This window comes from Xiphophorus couchianus, chromosome 5, assembly GCF_001444195.1.
Source record: "Xiphophorus couchianus chromosome 5, X_couchianus-1.0, whole genome shotgun sequence".
Taxonomy (NCBI): Eukaryota; Metazoa; Chordata; class Actinopteri; order Cyprinodontiformes; family Poeciliidae; genus Xiphophorus; species Xiphophorus couchianus.
In genome coordinates this window covers 31320204-31345806 of record NC_040232.1, presented here as the reverse complement: position 1 = coordinate 31345806, position 25603 = coordinate 31320204, and the positions used below count along the sequence as shown (strand labels likewise).

At 43.6% G+C, this 25603-nt stretch overlaps 2 protein-coding genes across 5 annotated transcripts; one reads left to right on the top strand and one right to left on the bottom strand.

Moving 5' to 3' along the window:
• The first annotated feature begins 1099 nt into the window (after nucleotides 1-1099).
• On the top strand, nucleotides 1100-6770 carry mcrip2 (MAPK regulated corepressor interacting protein 2). Its single transcript, XM_028017868.1, has 5 exons — nucleotides 1100-1724; nucleotides 1856-1925; nucleotides 3084-3220; nucleotides 5373-5474; nucleotides 6311-6770. Exons 1-5 carry the CDS (start codon nucleotides 1670-1672, stop codon nucleotides 6379-6381), a joined length of 435 nt encoding a protein of 144 aa, XP_027873669.1. The 5' UTR covers nucleotides 1100-1669; the 3' UTR covers nucleotides 6382-6770.
• slx4 (SLX4 structure-specific endonuclease subunit homolog (S. cerevisiae)) lies at nucleotides 3568-25153 on the bottom strand. Of its 4 annotated transcripts, none has more exons than XM_028017866.1 (14): nucleotides 24384-25153; nucleotides 23034-23229; nucleotides 21640-21852; nucleotides 21335-21549; nucleotides 20076-20368; nucleotides 18642-18837; nucleotides 18372-18511; nucleotides 18036-18182; nucleotides 16327-16496; nucleotides 13872-15487; nucleotides 13124-13223; nucleotides 11495-11770; nucleotides 10363-10746; nucleotides 3568-4705 (listed from the first exon to the last, which is right to left on the bottom strand). In XM_028017866.1, exons 1-13 carry the CDS (start codon nucleotides 24787-24789, stop codon nucleotides 10386-10388), a joined length of 4329 nt encoding a protein of 1442 aa, XP_027873667.1. In that variant the 5' UTR covers nucleotides 24790-25153; the 3' UTR covers nucleotides 3568-4705; nucleotides 10363-10385. The 4 variants fall into 4 exon arrangements, with proteins under 4 accessions (XP_027873667.1, XP_027873666.1, XP_027873665.1 ...); XM_028017865.1 differs by lacking the exon at nucleotides 3568-4705 and having other exon boundaries at nucleotides 10255-10746; nucleotides 24384-24902; nucleotides 24991-25153; XM_028017864.1 differs by lacking the exon at nucleotides 3568-4705 and having other exon boundaries at nucleotides 10255-10746.
• Nucleotides 25154-25603: the final 450 nt, after the last annotated feature.

Genomic DNA, 25603 nt, shown 5'->3' with positions numbered 1-25603 from the left:
ATAATCTACAGTGTTTTTTGTGTTCGTGTGCTGAGGAGCGATCAGAGTTCTCCTGCCTCATGGCAGGGGGCGCTCATGATCCCAGACATTGTGACTCTACAGCTGCAGAGTAAGAGACAGTAGCCATGGAGCTAGCCATGGAGCTAGCCATGGAGCTAGCCATGGAGCTAGCCATACAGTCCAGTGCAGCGATATATTTATGGTTTTCTCCTCTGACCACAACAATCACTTATTAATAAACGCAAAATAAACATTAAGCCTAAAGCCATACTGCTGCAACAGACTGAATGTTCTGCTCTATCTGTGGGAAATATCTGAGTGGTTTTTTTTGTTTTGTTGTTGTCAGTTGCTATGGGAACGAGTCTGCGCGTAGCTGCGCTGATACAGAGAGAAAGACGTGGTTTTTAGTTGTACTTTAACGGTTTTTCTCTTTGTTGTGGAGAACAGCACGAAATTAATAATATCTACATGTCCAAGTTTGATTGAGTTAACGGAATTATTCTACGGCGGCAGCGCGGCTTTGCATGGCATGTTAAAAAACAGTCTTTTTGCCCTCCAGCGTTGTCCGCATGCGCGAAATTTCCTTACGTAAACAATAACATTTAGGGGGTCTGTATTTGTAAATATGATTATGATTTAGTCAGTGCCTCACCAACTATGAACCTCACCGCACGTCACTGCATGTAAATATCTGGAGGGTTTTTTTTTTATTGCACAACGTTCCAGTAAAAAAGATAAAGCAAAAAAAATTATCAGTACTAAAATAACATATTTAAACAATTCACGATACATGCATCATTTGTTTATCACTGATTTTATTTAATTAATTACATACTTTTACCTCAATATTTGATCAGATACTGTTTAAAGAGAAAAGATCTACATTTCAAATAACGTATTCAGATGTTTTACGTTGTTTGTTGTTTCGATTGTTTGTTTGTTTTAGATATGATGATGAAATAAAGTGAATAAAAAAGGCTATAAAGTATCTTGTAAACCATTTCAGTGTATAATAAACAATACTGATCCAAATACTGACCCCTGTGGGACTCCAAAAATGTCTAGGCTCTCCTCTAGATGAGCGTATTAACGATGTACCTTTTGATGGCGCAACCTTTACTTGCAGCGTAAGGGTTTTATTTTGAAATTCGCCACCGGAAGCTTTAGAATTCTCAATGGGCAGCTTCACAATGTACGAGCGTGGCAGTTCCTAGTCCTTATGAAAGTAAAGTACGCTTCGCCCTTGTGATCTGTCAGAGGAGCGGGCGTGTTGCAGTCATCTTCGGAGCTGCAGCGGAGTACAGCAGACATAGTGTCCGGCTCAGAGTCACAGTTCCACAGAAAGCGATCATCCCTCCTCCCGTGCACGGTCCCCGGCATCGTGGACCCGGGTTCTCCTTGAATGACCTACACTCCACCCTGAAGAACGCGCAGTGGTCCCATTGGCACCTGGACAGCAGCCGGTTCGGAGCGCTCTGCTGCAAAACACAGCAGCTGACGGAGCCAAGCAAAGCGAGTCCCATGCAGGCTTCTGGCCGACCTCAGAGCGGCTGACCCGGGCGACAAAACCAAACCGCAAAGCAGGACGCGCTGCGGCCGGAGGAGCGAGCTGGAAGTTTACGGGGAAGAGGCGCACTCTGAAGGGTTCATTACTGCTTCCTGACATCACATGATGTACACAATCACCAGGGGTCCCAGCAAACTTGTTACACAACGGAGGACAGGTGAGTGAGTGGCAGCGCGGGTTATCTAATGAAGCTTCACGGAGGAAAGTTTGCTGCTCGTTTGAGTTTATTATTATTACTATTATTATTTTTGAAACTGCACAAGGTTAAACAGTTGGATTTCGCCCCAGGTCCCACACAGCAGGTCGAGAGCAAGTTCAGCGACTTGAAGCTGAAGCCCACCTCTTGGCTCACCTCAAAGTGAGTACACTCCGTCTTTATTCTGTTACTGTACCTATAATTGTGGAGTTTTGTTTACGTGATTCGCGCCGGCAGCCGCGTGGGCCCAAAATACTTCTTCCCACGTGGACTAGCAGTGCGATCATGTAACGCCTCGACGTGGCCTGCGTCTTTATGTCTTTTTTTTTTTTCCTTTTACACCCGCTCTTCCCCTTAGAGACTCTCTCAGGTCAAACCTTTGTCTACATTTACTTTAGAGTCACATTTTCACGTGTTAACATTGTTTTCGTGGGGCGTTCATGATCGGTTGTAAAATCTGGTTCTACCTGTAAACCCACCTTTTCTTATGTTCATATGTTAGCCATTTTCCGCCACTCAATAATAATAAATAATGTTTTTGGGGGGTTTTGTGGAAATTGGCTTCCATGAAAAAAGGTCCAACTTCTGATTTTACTTATTTTTTTATTATTATTCAGTACAGATGGCTGCGTATCTGGTTGGTATTTCTCATAATTATGTTATACTTTCTCATAATAATGACTTGACTATGTGATAATGAAATCCAAGTTTTTTTTTACTCGTAGGAGTGGCAGAAATGGGCTTCCATACTTTTTAAAACATTTTTTACACCATACAAATTAACAAAGAATATTTCTAATAATTTATGCTTCTTTATTGGATGTTATGATCAGATAAAGTGAATTGTTTTTAAATATGAAATTTAGATACAATCCGTTTCTGTTTTTCTGTTGGACAGAAACTTAAATTTGGCCTGATTATTTTCTTATAATAATAAGGAATTTATACTTCAGTTCCAGCAGAGCCTAAACTGGTTGTAATTTTCCGATAATTCTTTGACCAGCAGTGGGACATGGCATACTGCTGGTCACTAAAACAAAAAACAACTGAGAAATTAGATGACCATTGATCTAGACAAGTTCAACATTTGCTCCATGGAATTAAAAATAGAGATGATTTAAGACTACCTTTCATAAAAAATTAATACATGAACCTACTTAAACAAGACTCTATTGTGAACCTCATGTTTTACCTCAGTTTCCCAGCTGCTGATTGCTCCCAGTGGGTTAAAACCTCAGCCTCAACTCGCTTAACCTTGCCTCAACAAATATGGCTTCTCTCATTTTCCTGCTAACGATCGGCACGCCGTCCTTCCCGCAGCTCTCCGCCTCCGAAGATCGTCTTCAATCGGCTCAATGGGAAGCGCCACCATGGGACGGCCCCGCAGAAGAGCCAGAGCCCGGCCGCAGAGGGATTCACCCCTGCGCACGAGGAGAACGTCAAATTCGTCTACGAAGGTGAGGATCACCGGATCAGTGGGCCGCGGGGTCAGACGTCCCGATCTAATCCCGAAGCCGACAGAGATCTTGTTGAGCAAAGTGTGTGAAAGTCAGAGGTCGAGAAGATCGGAGGCGGGACGGTTTTGCTTAGGAATGAACGATTCCGTGGAAGCGGATATTGTCTGTTATTAAGCATTTCAAATTTGATATCATGTAAAAATGAGACATGGGCTGTCCATATACCCACCTGACCTCAGGTTAAGAAAGTAACTTTCCTGCTTATTTAAACATGAATTCATGTTTAAATGAATACCTGACCCATAGCATATATTTTTAAAAAACTACACAAAGCAAAACAAAAGATCTCAAAGAGAGAGAGATGTATCATGCAGAACAGAAACAAGGTCATTGACATGCATGTAAAAAGCATTATAAAGTCAAGTTCAAGGCAAAACCACTGCTGACCGGAAACATTAGAAACACCCATCTCGTATTTGTCAAAAAACAAAAATGAGGAAAAATCCATGGACCGAAGAGACGGGACTGTAACTTTCTGGAAGCTTCCTGTTACGTCTGACCTAAAACTAACACAGAGCTTCAGAAAATTCACACACAATCTAACATGGTGCTGGTGGCATCATGAAACATATGAATGAAACAAATTCTGAGCTCTTTCAAAAAAAATAAAAATTTTTCCGGATGATGATTTGTCCCAGTAATTGTTGTGATAAACGATAATATTGTTGTTTTGAGAGCATTTTCAAGTAACGTACTGATGATGGCACAATAATGCAAGTTCACAGAGATCAATAAACTGTAATTATGGAATTGAAACGTATTATAATCCAAAATAAAACACAACCAAAAGTAATAAATAAATAAAACTGAAAAAAAGAAAAAAGCAAAGGCACGTAAATCATAAATAAAATGGATTATGATGTCTCTATGAAGTGAGGCAAAACCAATTATTAGGTGAAATAACTTTTTCCACATAGGTGTATTTCCTTCCAAAACGTCTTACCAAAAACTAGAAATCTGCAAGTGGAAGAATATTTTTCCGCTTCACTCTAAGTGTGTTCAAGCTGGAGGAGGTTCGTCTCATTTTCGACCCTCTTTTCTTGAATTTTCTTCCGCTTATGAGGGACTTTGACAAACTTTTATTTCCATTCAGAAAAAGAGCCCAGAGGAACTCTTCTCTTCTCACATGTTGGGATTCTCCATTAAATAGACAGCGTAATTAAATCTAACCCAGAACAGGTTCTCAAGTTAATTTCAATGTGTCCCAATGATTAAGCACCATTTTTCAACAGCGCGTCAGAAACTGAAGGTCGCTTCGAGTTACTTTAATGTGGGTCAGCGCCGACCCGGCGTCCCTCGGTGGGAAAATAACAGCTTGGACGGCTGAGTCAGCAACTTTCTGTTTCCTTTGGGCTTTCGCCAGGAAAGATGTGACTCTGGTGGTTGTTGGTTGCCACAAATTTCAGCTCTTCGTTGTTGCTGGATCTAAAACAGGAAGAAATAAAAACCAGTCCCTTTACCAGCTTTCCTGCAGTAATGTCACTGGGATTTGGATTTTATATACGACAGCCTGACAGTAACAAGTTGATTAAAGATGCAAAATACTGAGACCTTTTGTTCCAATTTGTCAAATTATTTCAACTAGGGCTGCAACTAATGATTAATTTAGTTATTCTATTGATTATTCTGATGATTAATTGATTAATCGGATAAGAAAAATGAGCTCATTCTGCTGATTTTTCATTGAAGTCGTTTATATACATATTTTTTGGATTACGTTTAAGAGCAATAGATGCTTAATAGATTTTTTTTGTTTGTTTTTACAGACAAGTTATTATTAATCTTAAATGTAAATATTTTTTTGTACAGGTTCGGATTAATTATTGCTAAGAATGTTCTCCAGTATAATCAGTTTCTAAATTAGTTGGCGGTTATTTCAATCATCAGCTAATCTCAATTAATCAGCCCAAATTATAATGTATTTTCACTGTGATTTTAAAGAAGTGCCCAGTTGTGAACTGAAAGGAATTTCTTTTGCAGAAAAAAAAAAAAAAAATCTATTGCTATCGGTTGCATTAAGAAGTCCAGCTGTGTGTGTGTGTGTGTCTTGGTCTCAGCATCTGACGTCCTGTGTGTGTCTGACTGTGTGCAGTATGGCAGGAAGTGGAGCAGAAGCTGAAAGACCGAGGGGAGTCAGCTGACAGCACGGGGCCAGTTCAGTACGCAGAGAAGACCCCCGGCACTGTGATGAAGAGTGAGTTACCTCCACTTCTCCAGCTCGGCGTCTCACACAGCAAAGCAAAGCCACCCTCATAAAGCCGATCTCCCGTCTAATTTGCATCGGGCGGCTGTGTTCCTGCTCGGTGACCTGCAGAACTTTGAACCAGTAATCTCACCTTGTGTTGATTTATTAGCTTGATTTCGGAAGCGCTGCTTTCATCACCCACTGTGTTTGTGTGTGTTTCTTTTTTCTTTTGTCTTCCCTTCATCACAGTCCGAGGACGGCTTTTAAAACGGCGCTTAAGCGTTTCACTCACCGCTCAGTTTGAGAGATTCTGGCTGTTCCAGAAAAACTGGCTCCAGTTTTGTAGCTGCAACATTTCTGATGGATTATTTTTAACTTAAGTAGCTGGCACTCTTATATAACTGAAAACAGATATTGACATCCATTTGCTTTATTTAAGCCTTTTAGTTTGGTCAGAATTTCCGGTAGAAGATCGTTGCTCACGTTTTTTTCTCTCCTAAAAAAAAATCAGTAAAATCCAAGTCTTAAATGTCCCAAAGACTGTGCTCAAATAATACATGTAAAGAAACAACAACAAAAGCTTCATGTACCAACATTTCAAATAGCTTCCCAGTAATTTCTTTATGGACTGACCACCTTCACACTGAGCATGATCTGTTGCTCACACACACAAACACACAAACGCTTTCTGCTTGAAATGTGGTGCATTCACTGAAATCCTTTTAAAAATAAAAAGGAAGGGCTTTTTATTACTTTGACTTCCAGTTTTAAACTGATCTGTTGAAACAAAACGACAAACTTTTGATCAGAAGTTGATTCTCCTTGTTCTTCACTCCTCTGCCCAGACTTTGTGCCTATAGACCTGGAGGAGTGGTGGGCTCAGCGCTTCCTCGCCAACATCGCCAACCTGTCGTAACCATACGAAAACGAAGCAAGCCTGCACCGGCGCCGACCGCGAGGTGACCGGAGACGAGCCCGTCTCCTGGGGGCTGCGGTGCTGTGCGTATTTCTTTCGGAATCTGATTTTAAAGCACCGTGCTTTACGCTGCTGTAGAGGAACCTGGGTGTGCAATATAAACTCGTCCCCTAAAATCCCTGAGCGGAGCAGCGGCGACCTGAATGTGGACTCTTGACAGAACTGACCTCATGTTGTGCTGCATTAAGGGACACCTCTCTGTACTTGAACAATGTATGAGAAGCTGGGAGATTTTTCTTGTCTTTAAACACGCACAGCTGTGGGTACGTTTTGGGTGTTTGGATGTTAAGCTTGAAAAAGTAAAAAAAAAAAAAAAAACATTTTCAAAACTTTTTGTGTGGTGTGGTTTCTGTACGTCTGGGCCGCAGACTCTGGCCGCTGTCCCGCCAAGAACCCCATGGGGCGTGGGGAGAGAAAGTGAGGCTGCCAGGCCAGCCGTCGGATATTTTTCACATCAGCAGCTCAATTACTGGACTGCTCTCGCTGTGGATCCATGGGTGGTTGCCACTCTGACCCATGATTACCGGCTCCAGTTCTGACGGCGGCCTCACATCTCACACCGGGTCAGGGTGAGTGTCATCACCGACCCGGTGAAAGCTCAAGTCCTGGACCAGGAGCTTTCTGCCCTCCTGGCCAAGGGTGCAATCGAGGCAGTGGATCCTCTGCAGCATCCCAGAGACTACTATTCAACATATTTCCTCGTGCCCAAAAAGACAGGTGGATTTCGTCCCATTTTGGATCTCAGGGGACTCAATCAGTATTTAAAGGTCCTGTCATTTCACATACTCACGACGGCAGAGGTTCTTCGGGCAGTGACAAAGGGAGAATGGTTTACATTGATCGACTTTACAGATGCGTACTTTCATGTACCTATTGCGGCGGAACATCACCGCTTTCTCAGGTTTGCCTATCGGGGGCGCCACTGGCAGTTCTGTGTGCTCCCGTTCGGCCTTTCCCTTTCCCCGAGGGTGTTCACTCGGTACGTGAGGGCAGCCCTCTCTCCTCTGCAGGCCCACGGCATGAAGGTTCTGCCATAACTCGACGATTGGCTTCTCTGCGCCCCGTCTCGAGAGAATGCGTCTTGCGATACGAGTCGACTGCTCGCTCATGTGTCCCAGTTGGGCCTCAAGGTGAACTTGGAGAAGAGCTGTTTGATTCCATCGCAGACAACCACTTTTCTTGGGGTGCTCTTGGATTCTCCCTCCATGACAACCTACCCATCTGTCCAGAGGGTGGACGACATTCTCCAGCTGGTGAGTCGATTCAGGCTGGGCAGGCAGCTTCCTTACTTTGCCTTCCTGCAGCTGCTGGGCAAACTAACGTCAGTTACTCGGGTTGTGCCCTTAGGTCTACTGTCACTGCGCCCTTTGCAGAGGTGGATCAACAGCTGGCGCCTGGATGCCAAGCTACACAGGAATCGCAAACTTGTGGTAACGTGGCCATGTCTTCATGCCCTGATTCCATGGAGAGACAGGGCTTATTTGTCCAGGGGTGTGTCCATGGGGGTGGTAGTGTGTCGCAGAGAAGTGGTCACAACAGATGCCAGCTCCATGGGATGGGGCGCTGTATGGCAACACAGGGCAGTTCAGGGCCGCTGGTGTCCACTGGATCACTCCAAGCATATAAATGTGCTGGAGCTGCAGGCTGTGCATTTGGCTCTCAGGCACTTTTTGCCCCACCTGGAGGGGAGACATGTCCTGATTCGGTCGGACAACACCTCTGTTGTCTACCACATCAACCACCAAGGTGGCACCAGGTCAGCGCAGCTTCTGAAGGAGTCCCGGCATCTCCTGAAATGGGCATCTGTTCACCTATCCACCCTGCAGGCGGTGTACTTGCAAGGGCTGTGCAACCAGGTAGCAGACTCCCTTTCCCGACAGACGCCAGCTCCGGGAGAGTGGTCTCTCCACAGCGACATAGTCCCCTGATCTGGGACCTTTTCGGTCAGGCAGAGGTCGACCTGTTTGCCACAGAGGAGTCGACTCATTGTCCTCTATGGTTTTCCCTTACAGGGGCCGCAGGTGCACTGGGCCAGGACGTCTTGGCCCATCCTTGGCCCAGGGTCCTTCTATATGCTTTTCCGCCCCTTTCCCTGATTTGGCCGACTCTTCAGAGAGTTCTCGAGGAGGGCCACAGGATGTTGCTGGTAGCTCCGTATTGGCCGGCACGGCCATGGTTCCCACTTCTATGGGATCTGTGTCACGGGGTCCCATGGTGTCTTCCGACCAGGAGGGACTTACTGTCTCAGTTGGGAGGTCAGATATGGCATCCCAATCCTCAACGCCTCCGGCTGTGGGTGTGGCCACTGGGAGGCTTGAACAGCAGCTGACTGGATATTCAGGTCCCGTCAGGCACACTATTTTGAGTGCCAGGGCATTCTCCACTCGTCAGCAATATGAAAACAGATGGCGTCTGTTTTCCCGGTGGTGTTTTGCCCGTAATGATGATCCGGTCACCTGTGCAGTGCCCACTATTTTGGAGTTTCTTCAGTCTCTTCTTGATAAGGGCCGCTCTCCTTCAATGCTTAAGGTATATGTAGCGGTTATATCATCTAGTCATGTTGACATTGATGGCTGTACTGTCGGGAGCCACAATCTGGTTTCTCTTTTTTTGCATTGTGCTTGTAGACTGCACCTGCCAACGGTTCCGCGAGCACCAGTTTGGGACCTGTCCTTGGTACTCAGTGCTCTATGCCACCCTCCATTTGAACCTTTGGTTCAGGCGGACCTCAAATGGTTGTCATGTAAGACTGCTTTTTTGTTGGCTATTGTCTCAGCTAAGAGGGTCAGTGAGCTACAGGCCCTTTCTGTCAGCCCATCATGTCTCAGATGGAGTTCAGATGGCTCTGGTGTTACCTTGTGGCCAAACCCGGCTTTTGTTCCTAAAGTATTTTCTCATTCTCATTGTAACCAACCATTGAGATTGGCACGTTTTCAGCCTACATCAGGGGACGTTGGTGATAGTTCTGAGTCACTGTGCCCAGTGAGGGCACTGGAGGCATATATTGCAGCACTGCTTCTATACAACGCTCAGACCAGCTGTTCTTGTGTTACGAGGGCCCTAGATTGGGTTGTCCTCTGTCCAAACAGCGTCTCTCCCATTGGATTGTGGATGTCATCTTCTACGCCTACGCTGCAGGGTCCCGCTCCCGGCCAGTTGGCGTGAAGGCACACTCTACCAGGAGCGTTTCCACTTCCTGGGCAGCCCTAAGAGGAGTTCCCCTGGAAGCTATATGTGCTGCTGCATCATGGGCTTCTCCAAGCACGTTCCCTAGATTTTACAATGTGAATGTGGCCTCCTCTCATCCTTTGGACCAGGCTCTTTTGCAGGGGTCCTCTGGGCCTTCTCGGTGAGGTATGTGCTCAGGATTCCTTGTGACATCGCTGGTATTAGTCATTCAGTGCTTTCAGCACCGCCCTCTGGCAGTCAGTAGGGATGAAATAGAACGAAAGTTACGTATACAACTACGGTTCTATGAATCCCGGATGACCGCCAGAGATTCTCTGTCACTCAGAATCCTTGCATTCGCGAGAAGATTCTGTAGGAACAGAGCTTCAGATGACGTCATGCTATATAGCCTCTGATTGATCATCCGATATGTCACAGGTGTGACTCTGTTGGTATTATTACTCGAACGGCGCATGCGCGAAGGGAACATTCAGTGCTTTCAGCACCGCCCTCTGGAGGTCATCCGGGATTCATAGAACCGTAGTTACATACGTAACTTTCGTTTTATTTTAACAATACAATGCAACATATGAAAAGTGAACTCCTAAAATCTGAAACCTCTTAAAAAAAGAATCAAGTATTGACAAAGTTTAAATTGGTGTAAATGTCTCAGAATAAAAAAAAAAAAAAAACAGTTTTAACCAGACATTTAAGCTCCACAAGTAAAATCTACAGTTTTTTTTTTTTTTTCACCTTTTCTACATCAAAATTCTCCGTTAGCGTTTTGAAGCTCCGTTCCTCCTTCCGCCTCCTCTCGCCCCCCGGCCTGTCCACGCTCCCCGCCTGCGGCCGGCCGCCTGGTGGCCCGGTTTGGCCGTGGTGAAGGTAATGCACTGGGAGTCCAGGTAGTCCACCAGCTTGGCGGCGCCCAGGCGGACCCCCGCCGCCTTCAGCCGCTGCTGGAGCTGGGAGAGAACCAGAGGCTGGTACTGGAGGATCCGGCTGTACAGGTCGGAGTCGGACAGGATGAAGGAGCGCACCGCCTGGAGGCGGTCCTGGAGGCACGAAGCGGCCTGAGAGGACGACACGTCGCTGTCTGAATCGCCGTCGGAGGAGAGAGCCAGCTCAGGGTTGGACCTGCGGACAGGGAGGATGTCACAGGAAAAACCTGAAAACCATTCATCATTTCTCTTCCACTTATACTAGTAAACGCTGCTTTCTGTTTGTAAGAAATCCCTAATGAAATATATTTTGCAGCTGGAAAGCCATAACATTGACAGAGGTGGGTAAAGTACCCAAAAATTGTATTTAAGTAAGAGAAGCACTACTTCCACATATTTTACTCAAGTAAAACAAATATTTGGTAAAAAGGCTACATAAGTACTGATCAAAACATTAGTCAATTAATATTTGAAAATTGCAATATCAGACAGACCGAAATATAAAATTATGTGAAAATTTTGCCATTTTTAAAAGAGCAAAATGAAAATAATTCATATAAATAGCTTAATTACAACATCAGGCAAAATAAGCATTTTTCCAAATCACTTTCTTTCAATATGAAACTCATTTTAAAAACTGCAGGTGAAGTTTTGGTTAAAACAAGTTTGTTCTTCGTTCAGTGAAGTAACTCACAGTGGGTAGAGCATTCAGGAATTTTATTCAAGCCATACTAACTAAAAGCAAAAAGTACGGCGTAGCATAAATGCTAATAAAAGTAATTTTCCTTTCAAGAAGATACTCCAGTAAATGTAGCTGAGTAAATATAACTAGTTAGTAACTAGTTAGTAGTCTCTATAAATTGATAAATCGTCCACTGAACACTTCTCCACTGCACGTGTTTTTTAGTTTGTAGAGACAGAAGCGCTCTGATCACGCCACACACCTTTCTGACTCGTCACTGGCGGCGGTGGAGGAGGCGTTTGAGCCCTGGGAGGCAGAGAGCGGATCGCCGGCTTCCTCTTGGTCCGTTCTGACGGGGGACGCAGCAGCAGCGGGCGCCGTCGGCTCTTTGAACCGGGCGCAGGAGACCGCTCTGCCGAGGGGCAGCCCCGCCTCTTCCCCCTCCTCTTCCTCGGAGCTGGTCAGCTGGTGGGTGTACTGGTGGATCTCCTTCAGCTTGAGGACCATCTGACGCTTCGGTAAAGGCCGCACGCCGAAGCTGCATGAGGGGAAACGTTAAAGGTGTCTGATAAATTAGCAGTTATAAATTATTTTAATGAGCATTTTCATTTATTTCTGTAGGATCTCTATTTAATGATTTAAATTTATTCGGCCAAAATGTAAATACTGATGAGCTGTTTTTGAATAATGAGTGTAACTCCACCACTTTTAACTTTCCCCCTATTTGTACAGCTGAGGTTCTCAGAGAATGGAAAAGCCTAGACACCAGAAAATCGGCGGGGCCAGATAACCTGGATCCTTTTTTTTTTCTAAAGTTGGCTGCAGAGTTTATAGCAGAGCCATAGTCTCTTATTTTTAATCTAAGTCTAATCTCTAACAAAATCCCTAGTGTCTGAAAATCAGCATTTGTTTTGCCTCTATTCAAAGGTGGGGAATCATCACAGGTTAACAATTACAGACCAATTTCTAAACTGTGTATCATAGCAAAAATGTTTGAAAAATTAGTTGCAAATCAATTGAAGAATTGTTTAGATTCTAATTGTGTTTTACAAAATGTACAGTATGGTTTTGGAAAAAAAAACATAGTAATGATACTGCCACTTTAAAGGTTTTTAATGTGATCTTATCCAGGCTCTTGGTAACAAAAAACATTGTGCTGCTTTGTTTATTGATCTATCAAAGGCATTTGACACAGTAAATCACACTTTTAATTGAAATTCTACACATGGTAGCTCTCACATCAAGCTACCATGTGGGTAGCTGATTATTTGTCAAACAGAACCCAGAGTTCAATTCTCTGGCTTCACTTCTTCTATTCTTACTATTTTAAATGGTGTACCACAGGGCTCAGTTCTTGGTCCGCTTTTATTTTCTATCTATATAAATAACTTGTGTGACAATTTGTCTAATGCTTTATCATTTTGATGCAGATGATTTAGTAATTTACTGCTATTCTGCATCACCATCACAGGCAATGCAGTATTTGCAGTCTGCTTTCAATGTAGTTCAAACCCGCTTACAAACTCTGAAGTTGGTTTTGAATGTGGATAAGACAAAAGCAATGGGTTTTTTTTTTAATTCTAGAAAACTACCAGACTTCTATTGTATTGCAGACTTCTGCTCAGGTCCCTCTTGAAAATGAGATCTAGATCTGAACGGGGTTTACCTGGTTAAATAAAGGAAAGAAAAAAAAGGCGAGCAGATGGACGGGAGAGACAGGAGAAGAAAAAAAAAAGAAAAGCAGCCTGAGATCGACTTAGCCGAGAGTAATCTGATTGGTTCATCACTTAATCACCTTGATCGGGATTGAGGGAGAGAAAAACAAAAAAAAACCTTTGACCTTTGTGTAAACTTTGCTCAGGGTGAAGATGATGAAGGAAGTGCAACTGACCTGCTGAGTTTGTTCTTGAGCTCCGGCGTGTCCATGTCAGAGTAGTGAGGCGTGGGGGTGATGGGCACCGGCGGACGAAACCGTTTCTGTTTCCTCAATTCTGACACAGCAATAGTTAGTAAACAAGGAGGTTTTTCTGATGTTGTGAATATGGCGGAGGATCAGTGATGCTGTGGGCCTGTTAGTCTTTCCAAGACAAGGCATTGTAAACTATCCAAAGTACAGCTGCAGCTAAAAAAGAAGCGCTCAATTAATTTGACTAACTCACTTCAAAAAATTTAAATTACATTCATTGTGATTTATTTTCATGGCTCAGTTAATAAAAACTGAAATTACATTTTTCAGAGGTTTCTAAGTTAGATCTTAGAAACTTTGCCTCACAAACCTCTCAAAGCTTTATTTCTGGGGGGGTTTTCTAGCACGTTTTGCTTCCACTCAACTTTCTACTAACAAAAGCAGCTCCCTCCTTTTAGAGGGCATCAGTGACTGACCCCCATTTCAAGTCAGCAGGTTTCCTCATGACTGTGAAACCCACAGCAACATGTCTGCATCCAGAAAATCTTTTTAATGGTTTTTAAAGCTGCAGTTAGTAACTTCTATTAAAAATTGCAAACATGGCTTTGCAGTTTCAAATATGAAAACCTTTTTTTCAGCATTAAATAGTTTTCTCTGAAATAAAGTTGTTGAAGATCTTTGAATTTTGCCACAGTTTGACTGATTTTACTGATTGAAAAATTTGAACACCTACTTGGAGTTTTGAGCTGAGCCGCCGGGTCCGCTCTCTGAGACAGAGGAAGACCCTCCTCCTCTTCGTCTTCCTCCTCTCCTGCTCCTCCATCGCCCTCCCAGCTGCCCCATATTTTCGAGTCCAGCAGGCCGTTGTGGTCCTCTGACGTGGTCAGCGGGCCTGGACCTGCAGCAGGGTTCTGGACGCTGCTGGTAGCTGTTGGACCGGATACTCCAGGTCTCCCTCCGGAGCTGGACTCTTCGGTGTCGTCCAGCTTCAGGCTGAAGCCGCCCAGGTCGCCGTCGGCGCAGGCGTCCAGGCCCCAGGAATCGTTAAAAGCTATAGGAGGCTCATCCATGAAACTTTGCTGGAAACTAGAGTCCCTCACATCTGGGACAGACGTTTCTTCGTTCATGTCGGTGACGCCAGGCTGCAAACTGGACTCCGTAGGAGAAGAAGACGAGGGCTGACCTGAACGGTTGGACACACGTGTCCCCGTTTTCATTTGACCAGATGTGCTCTGCCTCTCTGGGTCCGCATGCAGCGGCGTGCTGCTGATGATGCTGGGCGGCTTTGAGGAATCTCTAACGGAACGGTGGGCTGCAAACACTTCAGTACTCTTTCGATTGTCAGGAGAGACTCTGCGTTCTGGGGAGGCTTTAAAAGGAGTGCTGGAGGTCAGGACTGTGTTCCTGGACGGCGAGGCGAGGTCCACTCTGGGGAAAAGCCGCGTCCTGCACATGCTGCTGTCGGTCTGCATGGAGGCGGTCTTTGTGTTTCCGACCGGAGACCTGACAGGCGTGGAAGGGACGAGCCAGGAAAGCTCCGGCGAACACCCGGCGGGATCACCGGGACTGTACTGGGATCCACAGACCGATTCTCTGGGACTCGGGTTCTGGCCGGGTTTGATCCCCGTGAAGCTCCGATCGGCTTCTGCCTCTTCGCTGGAGTCGGACAGAACGATGAGCTCGGCCTCGTCTCTCCTCGCAGGCGAAGGGAGGGCGCTGCGACGAGCTTGGCTTTCTGCTGCAGCTTCTTCGCCTCTCCTGTGTCCGGCCTCCTGAGCTGGTCGCCACGGAGACGGCCCGGGGACGGGAAGGTTGAGGGAGGATTCATCGGTGAAACTTGCTGACGACTGAAGCAGAGTCCTGGCAGAGTGCTTGGGTGCCGCTTCATGAGGGAGAAGAGGAGGCGAGAAGGAAGCCTCTCCATCATGGTAGACGCCCCAGGACTGGGAGAAAAGCCGACTGTAGCTGCGGTCCGAGCCGGGTTCTGGTTCCGCATCTTCCTCCTCCTCCTTTTTCTCCTCTTCCTCCTTTACCCTCTGCCTCTGCGTGGCGGCAAACTCATAAATCTCCTCCAGCTCCTCCTCATTCACTCGCTCCTCGCCGATTTCTCCGTCACCCGCAGCGACCTCGTCCTCTGGCTGATCCCCCTCCGACCGTCCTCCTCCGTCCGAGTCCCCGGCGTCTCCGTCTGAGTCCTCCTCGTTCCACATGGATCGAAGGAGCTCCACGAAGGTCTGGTCCGTTTGGTTGTTGACGTTTTCTTCCTGGTTTACGTCGAGCCTGTCGTCTCCCGCCGCCATGTTCTCCGGTTGGAAATGACACAGCCGCTCCAGCTCCTGCAGGTCAAACCTGGAGACGCAGACGTTGAGTGTAAACGCAACTAAAACTTAAATCGTTTAAACTTTGACTTTGACCAGGGGTCCACAACCTGAGGCTCTGGAGCTGTAAGTGGCTCTTAACTACGGCTGAAGAAAAAGTAAAGAACCAACTGATGTTTTAAATGTAAATAAACAGACAGGTTTTAGGAAATGCCAAAAGTATCAATGATATTGTTTTTGGGTTTTTTTACTGAATTTTCCACATGTATCAACATTCCATAGAAGAAAATGTACGCATCCTCCTTTTGCAAACATTTTGTTTTTCTTTACTTTAAGCCCTAAAACTGGAAATAAAATTGTAATATGACAAATTTCCTAAATTATACATCAGAAAATGATGTCTTTTTATCAACAGAGACATTGGTGGCTCTAAACAAGTTCTACTTAAGTGGACTGATTAGGAAAAAAATGACTCTTTGGATTTTAGACGTCATAGACCCTTGGAATAGGCCGACGTAAAACAGGAATATGGTTTGATTTAAATATTTCTATTGTATTAAGTGTAGATTTAGAATACAGCCTTTTTGCACACTGGTTAAGACCAGAGCTCTTTCATCTTGCCGCCGACATTGACTATTGCTAACTTTAAAAACAGGAAAAAGCAGCTGGACTCCATATTTATTTAGCTGACAACTGGTTGCTCTGGATTTTAATCATCGCATGTATGATTAGTGGGTTGAATTCAAATAGACATAACACTGTTGGATTTCCATTTTTGAAAACGATGTTAGCAATTATAAATCACTGACTATCATACAAAATCTAAACTAAACATGTCAGAGTTTGTGGTTTTAGGTGTGTGGAGCTGACCTGGATGCCAGCTCCAGCACGTGAGGCTGCAGCGACGCAGCGACGGAGCAGTGGGCGGTGTAGAGGTACCGCAGCACAGCCAGCACCGCCTGACCCGGCACGTCGCTTAGCAACACCCTTTGAGCTGCGGCCATGCCCTCCTCCTGCACACCGAACCCACTTTCATGCACCTGGAAGAGGAGTGACAGATCACAGAAATAAAATAATAATAACTACTGCAATGTAAGAGCCGTTCAGAAGAATCGGATCGTTCAGGAATATATATTGCAGACTTTTGGTCACAGCGTTGTCCCACATATGCGACACATCAGTCAACACCTCTGCACAACAATTCAGCACAATGATGAGAGACAACTTTTTTCATGCAACATATGTGTCTCTGTACAGCTAGCTTTGCTAACATCACGTCCACATAGCTTACCTTTCTTTAAGCTTTTTTTCCAAGTGACGATAAAAGTTGGACATAGTCCCCACCGTCTGTGTAAGTGAAGCGCTGCTGATTTTACATGTCGCCATATCTGATGGTTTATGTAGCGGTATTCTGTTATTGACGATTAGACAGACATCTTCTCCCACTCAGAGGAAACCACTGCGCATGTCTTGGAGCGCCGTGTGGGAGCGATGGGTAACAACAGACACACGTAATTAGTACGCCGCGTTATTGCTTGGTTTTTACAGCACCACGTTAAGTCCCTGAACTTCACATTTTAACGAACAAAAGAGCGATGCGACTTGGATGTAACGAGTAACGCGACGGTTTTGTAGAAATGTAGTGAACCAGAAAGTACAGATACCTACTGTAAAATGTAGTGGAGTAAAAGTCGAAAGTATCCAAGATAAAATCTACTTAAGTAAAGTAGAGATACATGAAAATTGTACTTAAGTACAGTAACGACGTATTTGTACTTTGTTACTACCCACCACTGGATATAGGTTCTTTTATGGTCATCATAAGCGGACCTATATTTCTGTATTCCCCAACTAAAAAGTACAAATGTGAGTTTTTATAGTACAAATAATTTTAATAGCTTTATTTGACGAAATGCAAAGCTAAACTACACCTTGCCACATATCCGGTTGAAAATGCAATCTCAGAAAAGCGAGGAAAAGAAAGAAAAGACAAAACAAACCATTTTCTTTTTTCTTTTTTTTTGGTCTTTCCCCAAATTTTCCATGAGTCAAAATATCCCACAAAAGAAAAAACAATCTGTTTTATTATTTAAAAAAATAGAATAAATAATTTAGCCTGGGAAAATCTAAGAATTTTCTGACTCATTTTTATTTTCGCCATACTCATTGGGTATAAAAAAATTTTCAAATCAAATTCTGGATTTTCAAAGAGTGCATAGAAACCCTGAAAAATTAATTATTATTGATAAATCTGAGTCTGTATACATCATCTGGCTGGATTAAGGAAAATCCATAATAATCTAACATAAGATTAATAATTGAGAGATTGGGTCACACTAAGAAAAAAAGCAGTCAAAATAAAGTTATTGAAAGACCAAAATTAAAATTAAAATCATCCTTCTCAAGTAAGGAGTAATAATCATAACAAAGAGTTACATATTAAATATTTCAGTTGCTTCCTGCTCGTTTATGCCACCTTAGATATGGGGTGTAAACGACGTTATTTATTTAAATAAATAAACTACTACAAACTACTGAAGATAATAATAAAAAGCGTCTAAAAACGTTCATCATTTTACCATTTCAGCCAGCAGGGGGCAGCGAGCGTACACCATGAAGGAATGCGCAAAGTAGACCTCTCCACTGTCCACCTGGAGCTGCACATCACTGAGCTGAGGGTTGTTAACCATGCTGCTCAGGTCTGAGGACAGCTTGGAGAGCGCCACCTACAGGGAAAACACCGTAACAACATATTAAGCTTACCACAAACATGACAGTTGTTTTCTTTCTTCTTTTTTTTTCAACTCTTCCTGGTTTGTAATTTACACAAGAAGCAACAAAAAAACATTTCATTTCATTGAAATTTTTTGACAAATATGAAGGTCAATTTAAGTATCTGAAAACTTTCTGCTCACCGACTCATGTCTGACTGCGTCTCGGTCTGCCTCTGGCTGATCTGACCTCCTCACTGCCCGGCTGCTGCTCGCGGTGTCGTCCGACGGCTCGGCCTGATCCTCCAACTCTTCCTCCTGGATGAAACCGCTCGGGTGCTTGGCTGCAGAAATGGACGTAATTAAGATTTAGTCAGATTTCACTCACAGCATCCTTCTCATCTCTCCTGACCATCACACGGCTCAGTCAAACCTGCCATTTTTCTCCTAATAAAATTGCATGACAGGGTTTACCTTTGTCCGCGTATCCGTATTGGGTCAGAGTCATGCCTTCTTCAGCCAGCTCCATCAGGTCTCGGAGGGCCTGGCTTCCCACGTGGAGCTCTCCCGTCCCTGGAGTGGAAGGAGATGAGGACGCCATCTGGGAGGGCAGGGCAGGTGGGACAGAAGACTCCGGCTTGTTGCTGCTGCTTGAGAAGACCGGATCTGGCTTAAAGTGGAACAGGAGGGGGTTAATTAAAGAACGATACATGATCTGTGCTTATGTAAGTAACAGAAACAGATTGTGTGTGTCTGTGTATCATTAAAAAGGGTTAGGGTAGAGGCGCAGTTGGTAGCACTGTTGCCTTGCAGCAAGAAGGTCCTGGGTTCGATTCCCGGCCCGGGGTCTTTCTGCACGGAGTTTGCATGTTCTGTGCATGCGTGGGTTCTCTGGCTTCCTCCCACAGCCCAAAAAACATGACTGTTAGGTAAAATGGTCTCTCTAAATTCTCCCTAGGTGTGTGTGTGCATGGTTGTTTGTCCTGTCTGTTTCTGTGTTGCCCTGCGGCAGACTGGCGACCTGTCCAGGGTGAACCCCGATAGGCACCAGCAACTCCCAACCCCACTAGGGACAAGGGTGTAAGAGAATGGATGGATGGAAGTTGCTTTAATATTTTAATCACGACCATAAATTTTGTCGTTTATGGTGGTTTATTTTAATGGAAAAACAGCACTCCATTGTTGACTGTATGTCTGAACAAATTTTTTTTTTTTTTTACGAATATTTCAAATCACATAATATCCCTCTAATGCAAATAAGAAAACCACCACGACTTACCATAATACTGCCAAGTCCTTGCAGTTTTAAACCCGTCTAGCCAATGCCTGTTTGTTCCTGTAACCGTTTTTCCTCTTTTCATTTACAAAAACTACACACTTTACGGTCTGTTCTGAAAACTGTTATATTGTCAAATTTACTTCCCTGACTTGTTTTGTACATTATTTATGGCTTTTCTAACTGAGAATAAGCTTTATAAAAAATGATCTTCACCGCGTTCTGTCACTCAGACGGTTGAGGCTACCGCTAACTCGCCGCTAACATACCCTTACTAGCTAGTAATTAGCTAGCTACTAGCTAAAAGGGTAATTAGCTAGTAGCTAGCTAGCTCGTTTTCCTGCGTCTATTAAATTTACCGCCAGTTGGCTGGATGAAGTTCATACATTTTTGTGGAAATATAGGTCATTCGTTGTGGTCTTAAAATGTCTTAAATTTGAGTCGGTGAAGCCCGCAGAAATCTTGTACACATGCTGGATTTCGAGTTTATTGAGAACAAATTGAATCTTGTGCTCCGATTTAAGGTGGTCTGTAAAACGAAACGCAAAGTAATATAATTTGTTAAGTCAATTCAAAACATGACAAAAAATAGCAAGAAAGCATGAAAATGAATCCTTGTTTTCCTCTATTACCTTCGATAACTCCGCCGTAAACAGGTGCTGGAGCTCCGCAGCGTAGAACTGAGACGGACAGGTGGAGCCTCCACCCAGCAGTGTACTTTTCCGCCAGAGGGGGGCAGCACCTGCCCAGCAGGGCAGCTTGCTGGGGCGTCGCGTCGGGGTGGGAGGAGAGGGCGACCGGCGGCGAAGCAGCAGAGCAGTGACTCGTTCCTGCAGCCTCGCCAGGGCCGTCTCTGCGTCCTGAACTAGGAGGAGTGGCGGAGGACGAGGGACGGCTACTTTTTTCTTTTTGACACGTCCTTTAGCTGCACAAAACCAGAGAAGAAGAAATGATGGTTGAGTTGGAGTTTATGAGATTCCCCAGACTGATCCATCACCAGATGTTTGAATGGTCTTTAAATCTAAGAAGTAGAGTTCAAGTGAAGTACATCTGGAAATTTTTCACTGTTTCGTCTGTTTTTCCATGTTTTGCTAAAATGGATTCTATAATGGATTTCTTTTTTCTATTTTTTTACATGTTTGCAGATTTCTTAAAAAAAATGTAAAAGATGCCATAATCATACCTTACATTTGAAAAGAACTTTCTTATAGACAACTGAACTCATTTGTAAAATTATGTAGAATCAACTAAATTCACCTTAAATAAGGTGGACTCTTATTTAAGTTTATTTTAGTCGTAAAATGTTTTACTAAACTTTTAGAGTTTTCTCGCATACTATGCCTATAAAAGGCATTCAACCCCTTGAATATTTTACCCTTTTTATGGCTTTCACAAGTCATGAACAACAAAATATGGATTTTTTGACAAAGAAAGTGTACAAAAATCCCTTTAAAGACAAAGTGAAAATTGATTTATATAAAATAATGCCAATTAAATGAAAAATATATAACATAAATAGGTGATTGAACAAATATTCACACCCTTCAAGTCAGTATTTAGAAAATACATCTTCAGCTACATCATTAAAAGCAATTAAAAAAAGAATAAAACATCCAGGGGGGTACATACTGTTTTTAAACCTGCTTAGTACAGTAAAACCAAAAACCTCAACAAACCAGTGAGAAGTAAATTTTTTTTCGCAACTCTTTTCATAACTACAACATTTTCCCAGATTTTGTCTTGATACAACTGCAGATGAGTGATTTATTTCAGATCAAAACAAAGGGAACGTCAAAGGGAGGACATAAATATTAAAAAGTCTCCAAGCCCAAGAACTTTACAGCCTATTCGTCCCAAAAGGTCCCAGAAAATCTTAGTGGTGGTACCATACCAGCATCTGGCTTCCACGTCAGCAGTGGCGTCACGGAGCTGTGAGACGAACCGCTCTGAACCTGCTGCTCCTTCTGCTGCTCCAGCAGGGAGGAGGACAGAGCCAGAGCCACCATGGTGTCCTCATCCAGCCGGTCGGCCTTCTTCCTGGGCTTCTTCCTTGCTGGAAGCTCCGGCTGAGGCGGCCCTTTCCTTTTGATGCCGCCCGTCTCTAGGCTGGGAAGAGGAAACAGGGACAGTTTCTTCAGCTTTATGCACCAAGGGGCTGCGGCGTTAAGGACGCATCCTTCACAACGAGGCGCTCACTGTGCGGCGACGGCAGAACTGCGGCTCTCCTCGGCCTGTCTCTGCAGAGCCTGCAACAGAACGGCCGGGGAGACGCCCATGTCTGCGGAGCAGCGCTTCAGGTGGGCCGAGCGGCTCTTCTGGCTCTTGAACTTCTTGCCGCAGATGGGACAGTTGGGGACAGCGGAAGGCGGGGGGAGAGACAGCGCGCTCTGTTCGTTCTGATCCAAACACCTGCGAGAAAAACAAACACGTTTTTTTTTAAACGCAGACCGTAAATTTGTAGCAGGGCTGAGGATTGAGTTTTTTCAGGAGCTCAGTTAGCTCAGATTGTCCATTCAAAGCAGTTCTAGTGTTTGTTTTTAGTTTTTTTGTTTGTTTTTTTGATAATTGTTCCGTAATAATAATGTTCAAGTTTCAACCATCTGACATAAATCGTCATCCTCAGACGAAAGGAAATTGGACAGGATCAGGGCCGAAATGATTAACTGCGATGAATCAATTGTTGAAATAATTGTTAGTAATCGATTGATTGTTAACTGGAGGGTACAGACTCAAAAGAAGGCCATTTGCTGAAAGAACAACAGACTCAGAGCAGTAATTAAGCCAAAACTTTACTAATCCTGTAAAAAAAAAAAAGAAACAAAAGTAATCAGTTAATCAAAACAATAAACGGATCATCATCTAGTCATGTAGAAAGGTCTGATTTTTTTCACATTTTGATGCTGTCGGTTATTTTTCAGTTTTCAGAATGTGTCCTTCACTACAAATGATTAAGTACATGCCATAGGAATGTTTTGATGTTGCATTTTAGGCAATTAAATGTTTATTTTCTTAATTTAAAACAGTTAAGTTGTTTATTTCTGTCTTTTAATATATTTCTAATATTGTATAAAAAAGGCTGAAGTTGTGAAATGAAACATCTACAGAATTTGCAGATTTTCTTGAACCCATTAACTGGGTAAGATGGTGGCGACAGCACGGATCGCTTTGCTGCTGGTCGTGTTCGTACACGAGACGAATTCAGTAAAACAACTGAAGACGACTACTTCAAAGTTGTTCAAGTCAAATGGTTTCAGAATGAATAAAGCAGCTTTGATTTGGAAAAATAATTCTTATGTCTGATTTTGTAATTATGTTCTTTATGTGAATTCTTTTCATTTTGGTCCTTAAAATAGGAAAATCTTTTTGTAATTTTATATTTTGGCTTGTCTGATGATGTCTTTTCTGAATATCAATCGACTGATTTTTTTGATCAGTCACTCGGCCTTTTTTTCCCCAAATACTTTTTTCACTGTTGCCTGAGTGAAAAATATGTTGAAGTAGTGCTACTCTTAGTTGAGTGAAATTTATCGGTACTCTACCCGCCTCTGCTTGCAACATGAAACAACAACAAACGAAGAACATGTCCGGACCTGTTGAGGTGTTGTGTGCGCCCGTCGGGGGTCATGTGTGACAAGTCCCGGTGGCAGATCTGACAGAAGAAAAGGCCTCCGTCCTCCAGGTCCACCATCTGGGCCTCTGCCGCCTCCCTGTCCAGCTCCCGCTGCAGCCGCAGGGCCAGCGCCTCGTCACTCTCTGGGAGCTCAGAGCGGGGCGCCGCCGCCTTATCTGAGGACAGACGTGGGTCATAGTAAAACTGCGCATTGCATTTTTATCCGTCCCCTTCACCATGACACTCCTAAGAAGATTGTTGGAGAAGTGGCTCTTTGGACTGTCCACAATCGCTATGAAATATTTTAAAATTATAAAGAAACAACAGACGTTTTAGAAATAATGTTTGTCTTTTTCAGTGAATAATTACATTGAATTTCAACAACAGAATGACACTAGAAGTATTAGTCATTTTTATGTAAACCTATTTTTCACTGTTAAGCTAGAAACTATTTGCAAATGTCAACTTCCCCATACAAGAAGAAAGTTTTGTCCTTTTGTTTTTATTATTTTAAAACAAAAATATTAACTGTCGCAGCCTTCCGTTCCAAAAAAGCCAAAAATTCCAATAAAGGCTGTGGGTGGTAACAGGTGGTTTTGGATTTGTACGCACTCTCGAATTGATTCATTTATTGTAAAAGTAGAGATAAAATAATTACCAAAAAAGGTCTTGTAACTTAGTCGAAATGAAAAATAATCTCAATTTAATGTTTGAAGGTATAAAAAGGTGTAAACAAGTGGTCAAAAAATCATTTTACAAAACCTCCCGTCCACACCAGACATTTACCAAACAATCCACCTCCACCAAGCACCCGGTGTGTTCTTAATTACTCAAATTAATGGGAGGGTCTAACAATTAACAACGTAATCTAAACAATTCCAAATATAAAAATTAATTACAAATTTTGATTCTAAATTAACTTAAATATATTCTAACTACCCAAAGAACAAAACGAAATTGGTAGAAATGATAAACTACAAAACGTTTGCATAAATGGCCACAACATTAACAATTGTTGTTTCGCAACAGGATTCCTGTAGTAGGTTTTTTTTCAGTGTGCAGTATTTGTGCTGATAAGTCAGTTATATTCTAGCTGGACTGAGGTCAAAAATGGCTTTGGATGTCATTGAATAGTAAAAGTTGCAGACCCATGTTCTAGCAGGACACAGTTTCTTAGATCAATGCACGTGTTAGAATGGCCCAGTCAAAGTCTAGACCTAAATCTGAATAAAACTGTGTACGGAAACAGACGGAGGAGAGCATTTAACAACCAGCACCATTCCCATAATTTACATGGCGATGTTTGGGTTGGAAGAATCGTTTGCATTACCTGCTTTTTGATGCTGTGCAGTCAGAGTACGGCCGTCGGTCTTTGCTGGCTCGATTCTGTTGCTGTGCATCATCTTCTGTGGGCTGGCTCTCTTGAACTCTTGCATCCTGAGGAGTACGTTGCCTTTTGCCCTCAGGTCTGCGTCAGCTGGAGGAAAAGCAGAAGACTGCACAGCATCCCCCGAGTCACGCCCGGTTCCTCCACAGACCACCTCCGACCCAGTGGCTGAAAACCCGGACAGAGAATGCTCATCCTGCTCATCAACCGCTCTCTTGTCCCCCCGGGTTGCTTTGCTGCAGCTCTGCTGTTCTGCCTTCCTGCTCGGTCTGCCTGCTGGTTCTTTCTTGCGGACGCGCTTCAGCAACTTGGAGCAGAGGTCCACAAAATCCAGCTCGGAATCATCCATGGCGATGTCAGTAGTGTTGCTTTAAAGGTGCCAAAGCAGCGCGGTTCCAGCTGTCATCCCGCAAAAACAGCCAAGTGAGACACGGAAAACAGAATAAAAACCCATTTCCTCACCTGGGAACGGATGGGAAACAAGGTCCTTAAACACAACACGGCAGACGGCAGTTGGTGTGCTAGCTATTTGTGCTAATCAAAGTCTTACTGAGATTCGTTGATAGGTCCCTCATTGCCTCAGCTCTCTCTCGCTGATGTTAGGAAGGTTTATTTTTACGTAACATTGCTTGACAAACAACAGAAAGACCTGAAGAAATTGTTTATGCTTCAAAACGTTTTTACCAAAAAAAAAAAACCGCTCCATTCCTCGCTTCCGGTCACGTGATAATTAACCAATAAACAGGGATTATTCAGACGACCTCTTCGCTGACGTCACTTACTGTAAAACAACATAACGTAATATTAAATATATTTTAATAAAATAAATACCGAGTTTCCGACGACAGATTTTCTGACTTGAACAAGAACCTCAAATTCTGTAGCTACACTGGCTTTTGTACTAATTAATTAATTAATGTTTCCAGCTTTATTTTGCGTTCATATGAAAAAATATTGAATTCACTATGAATGCAATAATTGCTCCACTGGAAAAGGAAGTAAAAAAATAAAATAAAATCTAGACCTCCAACCGTGAGCGAAACCTTCTGAGCATTGATGTGTAGAATGACATATTGTGTTAGAAATGGGTTCAGATCTGGGTTCGGGGTTTCTGATATGGGCCACATGGGCATTAGCCCGGGGTAGCATTAGAAAGGATACAC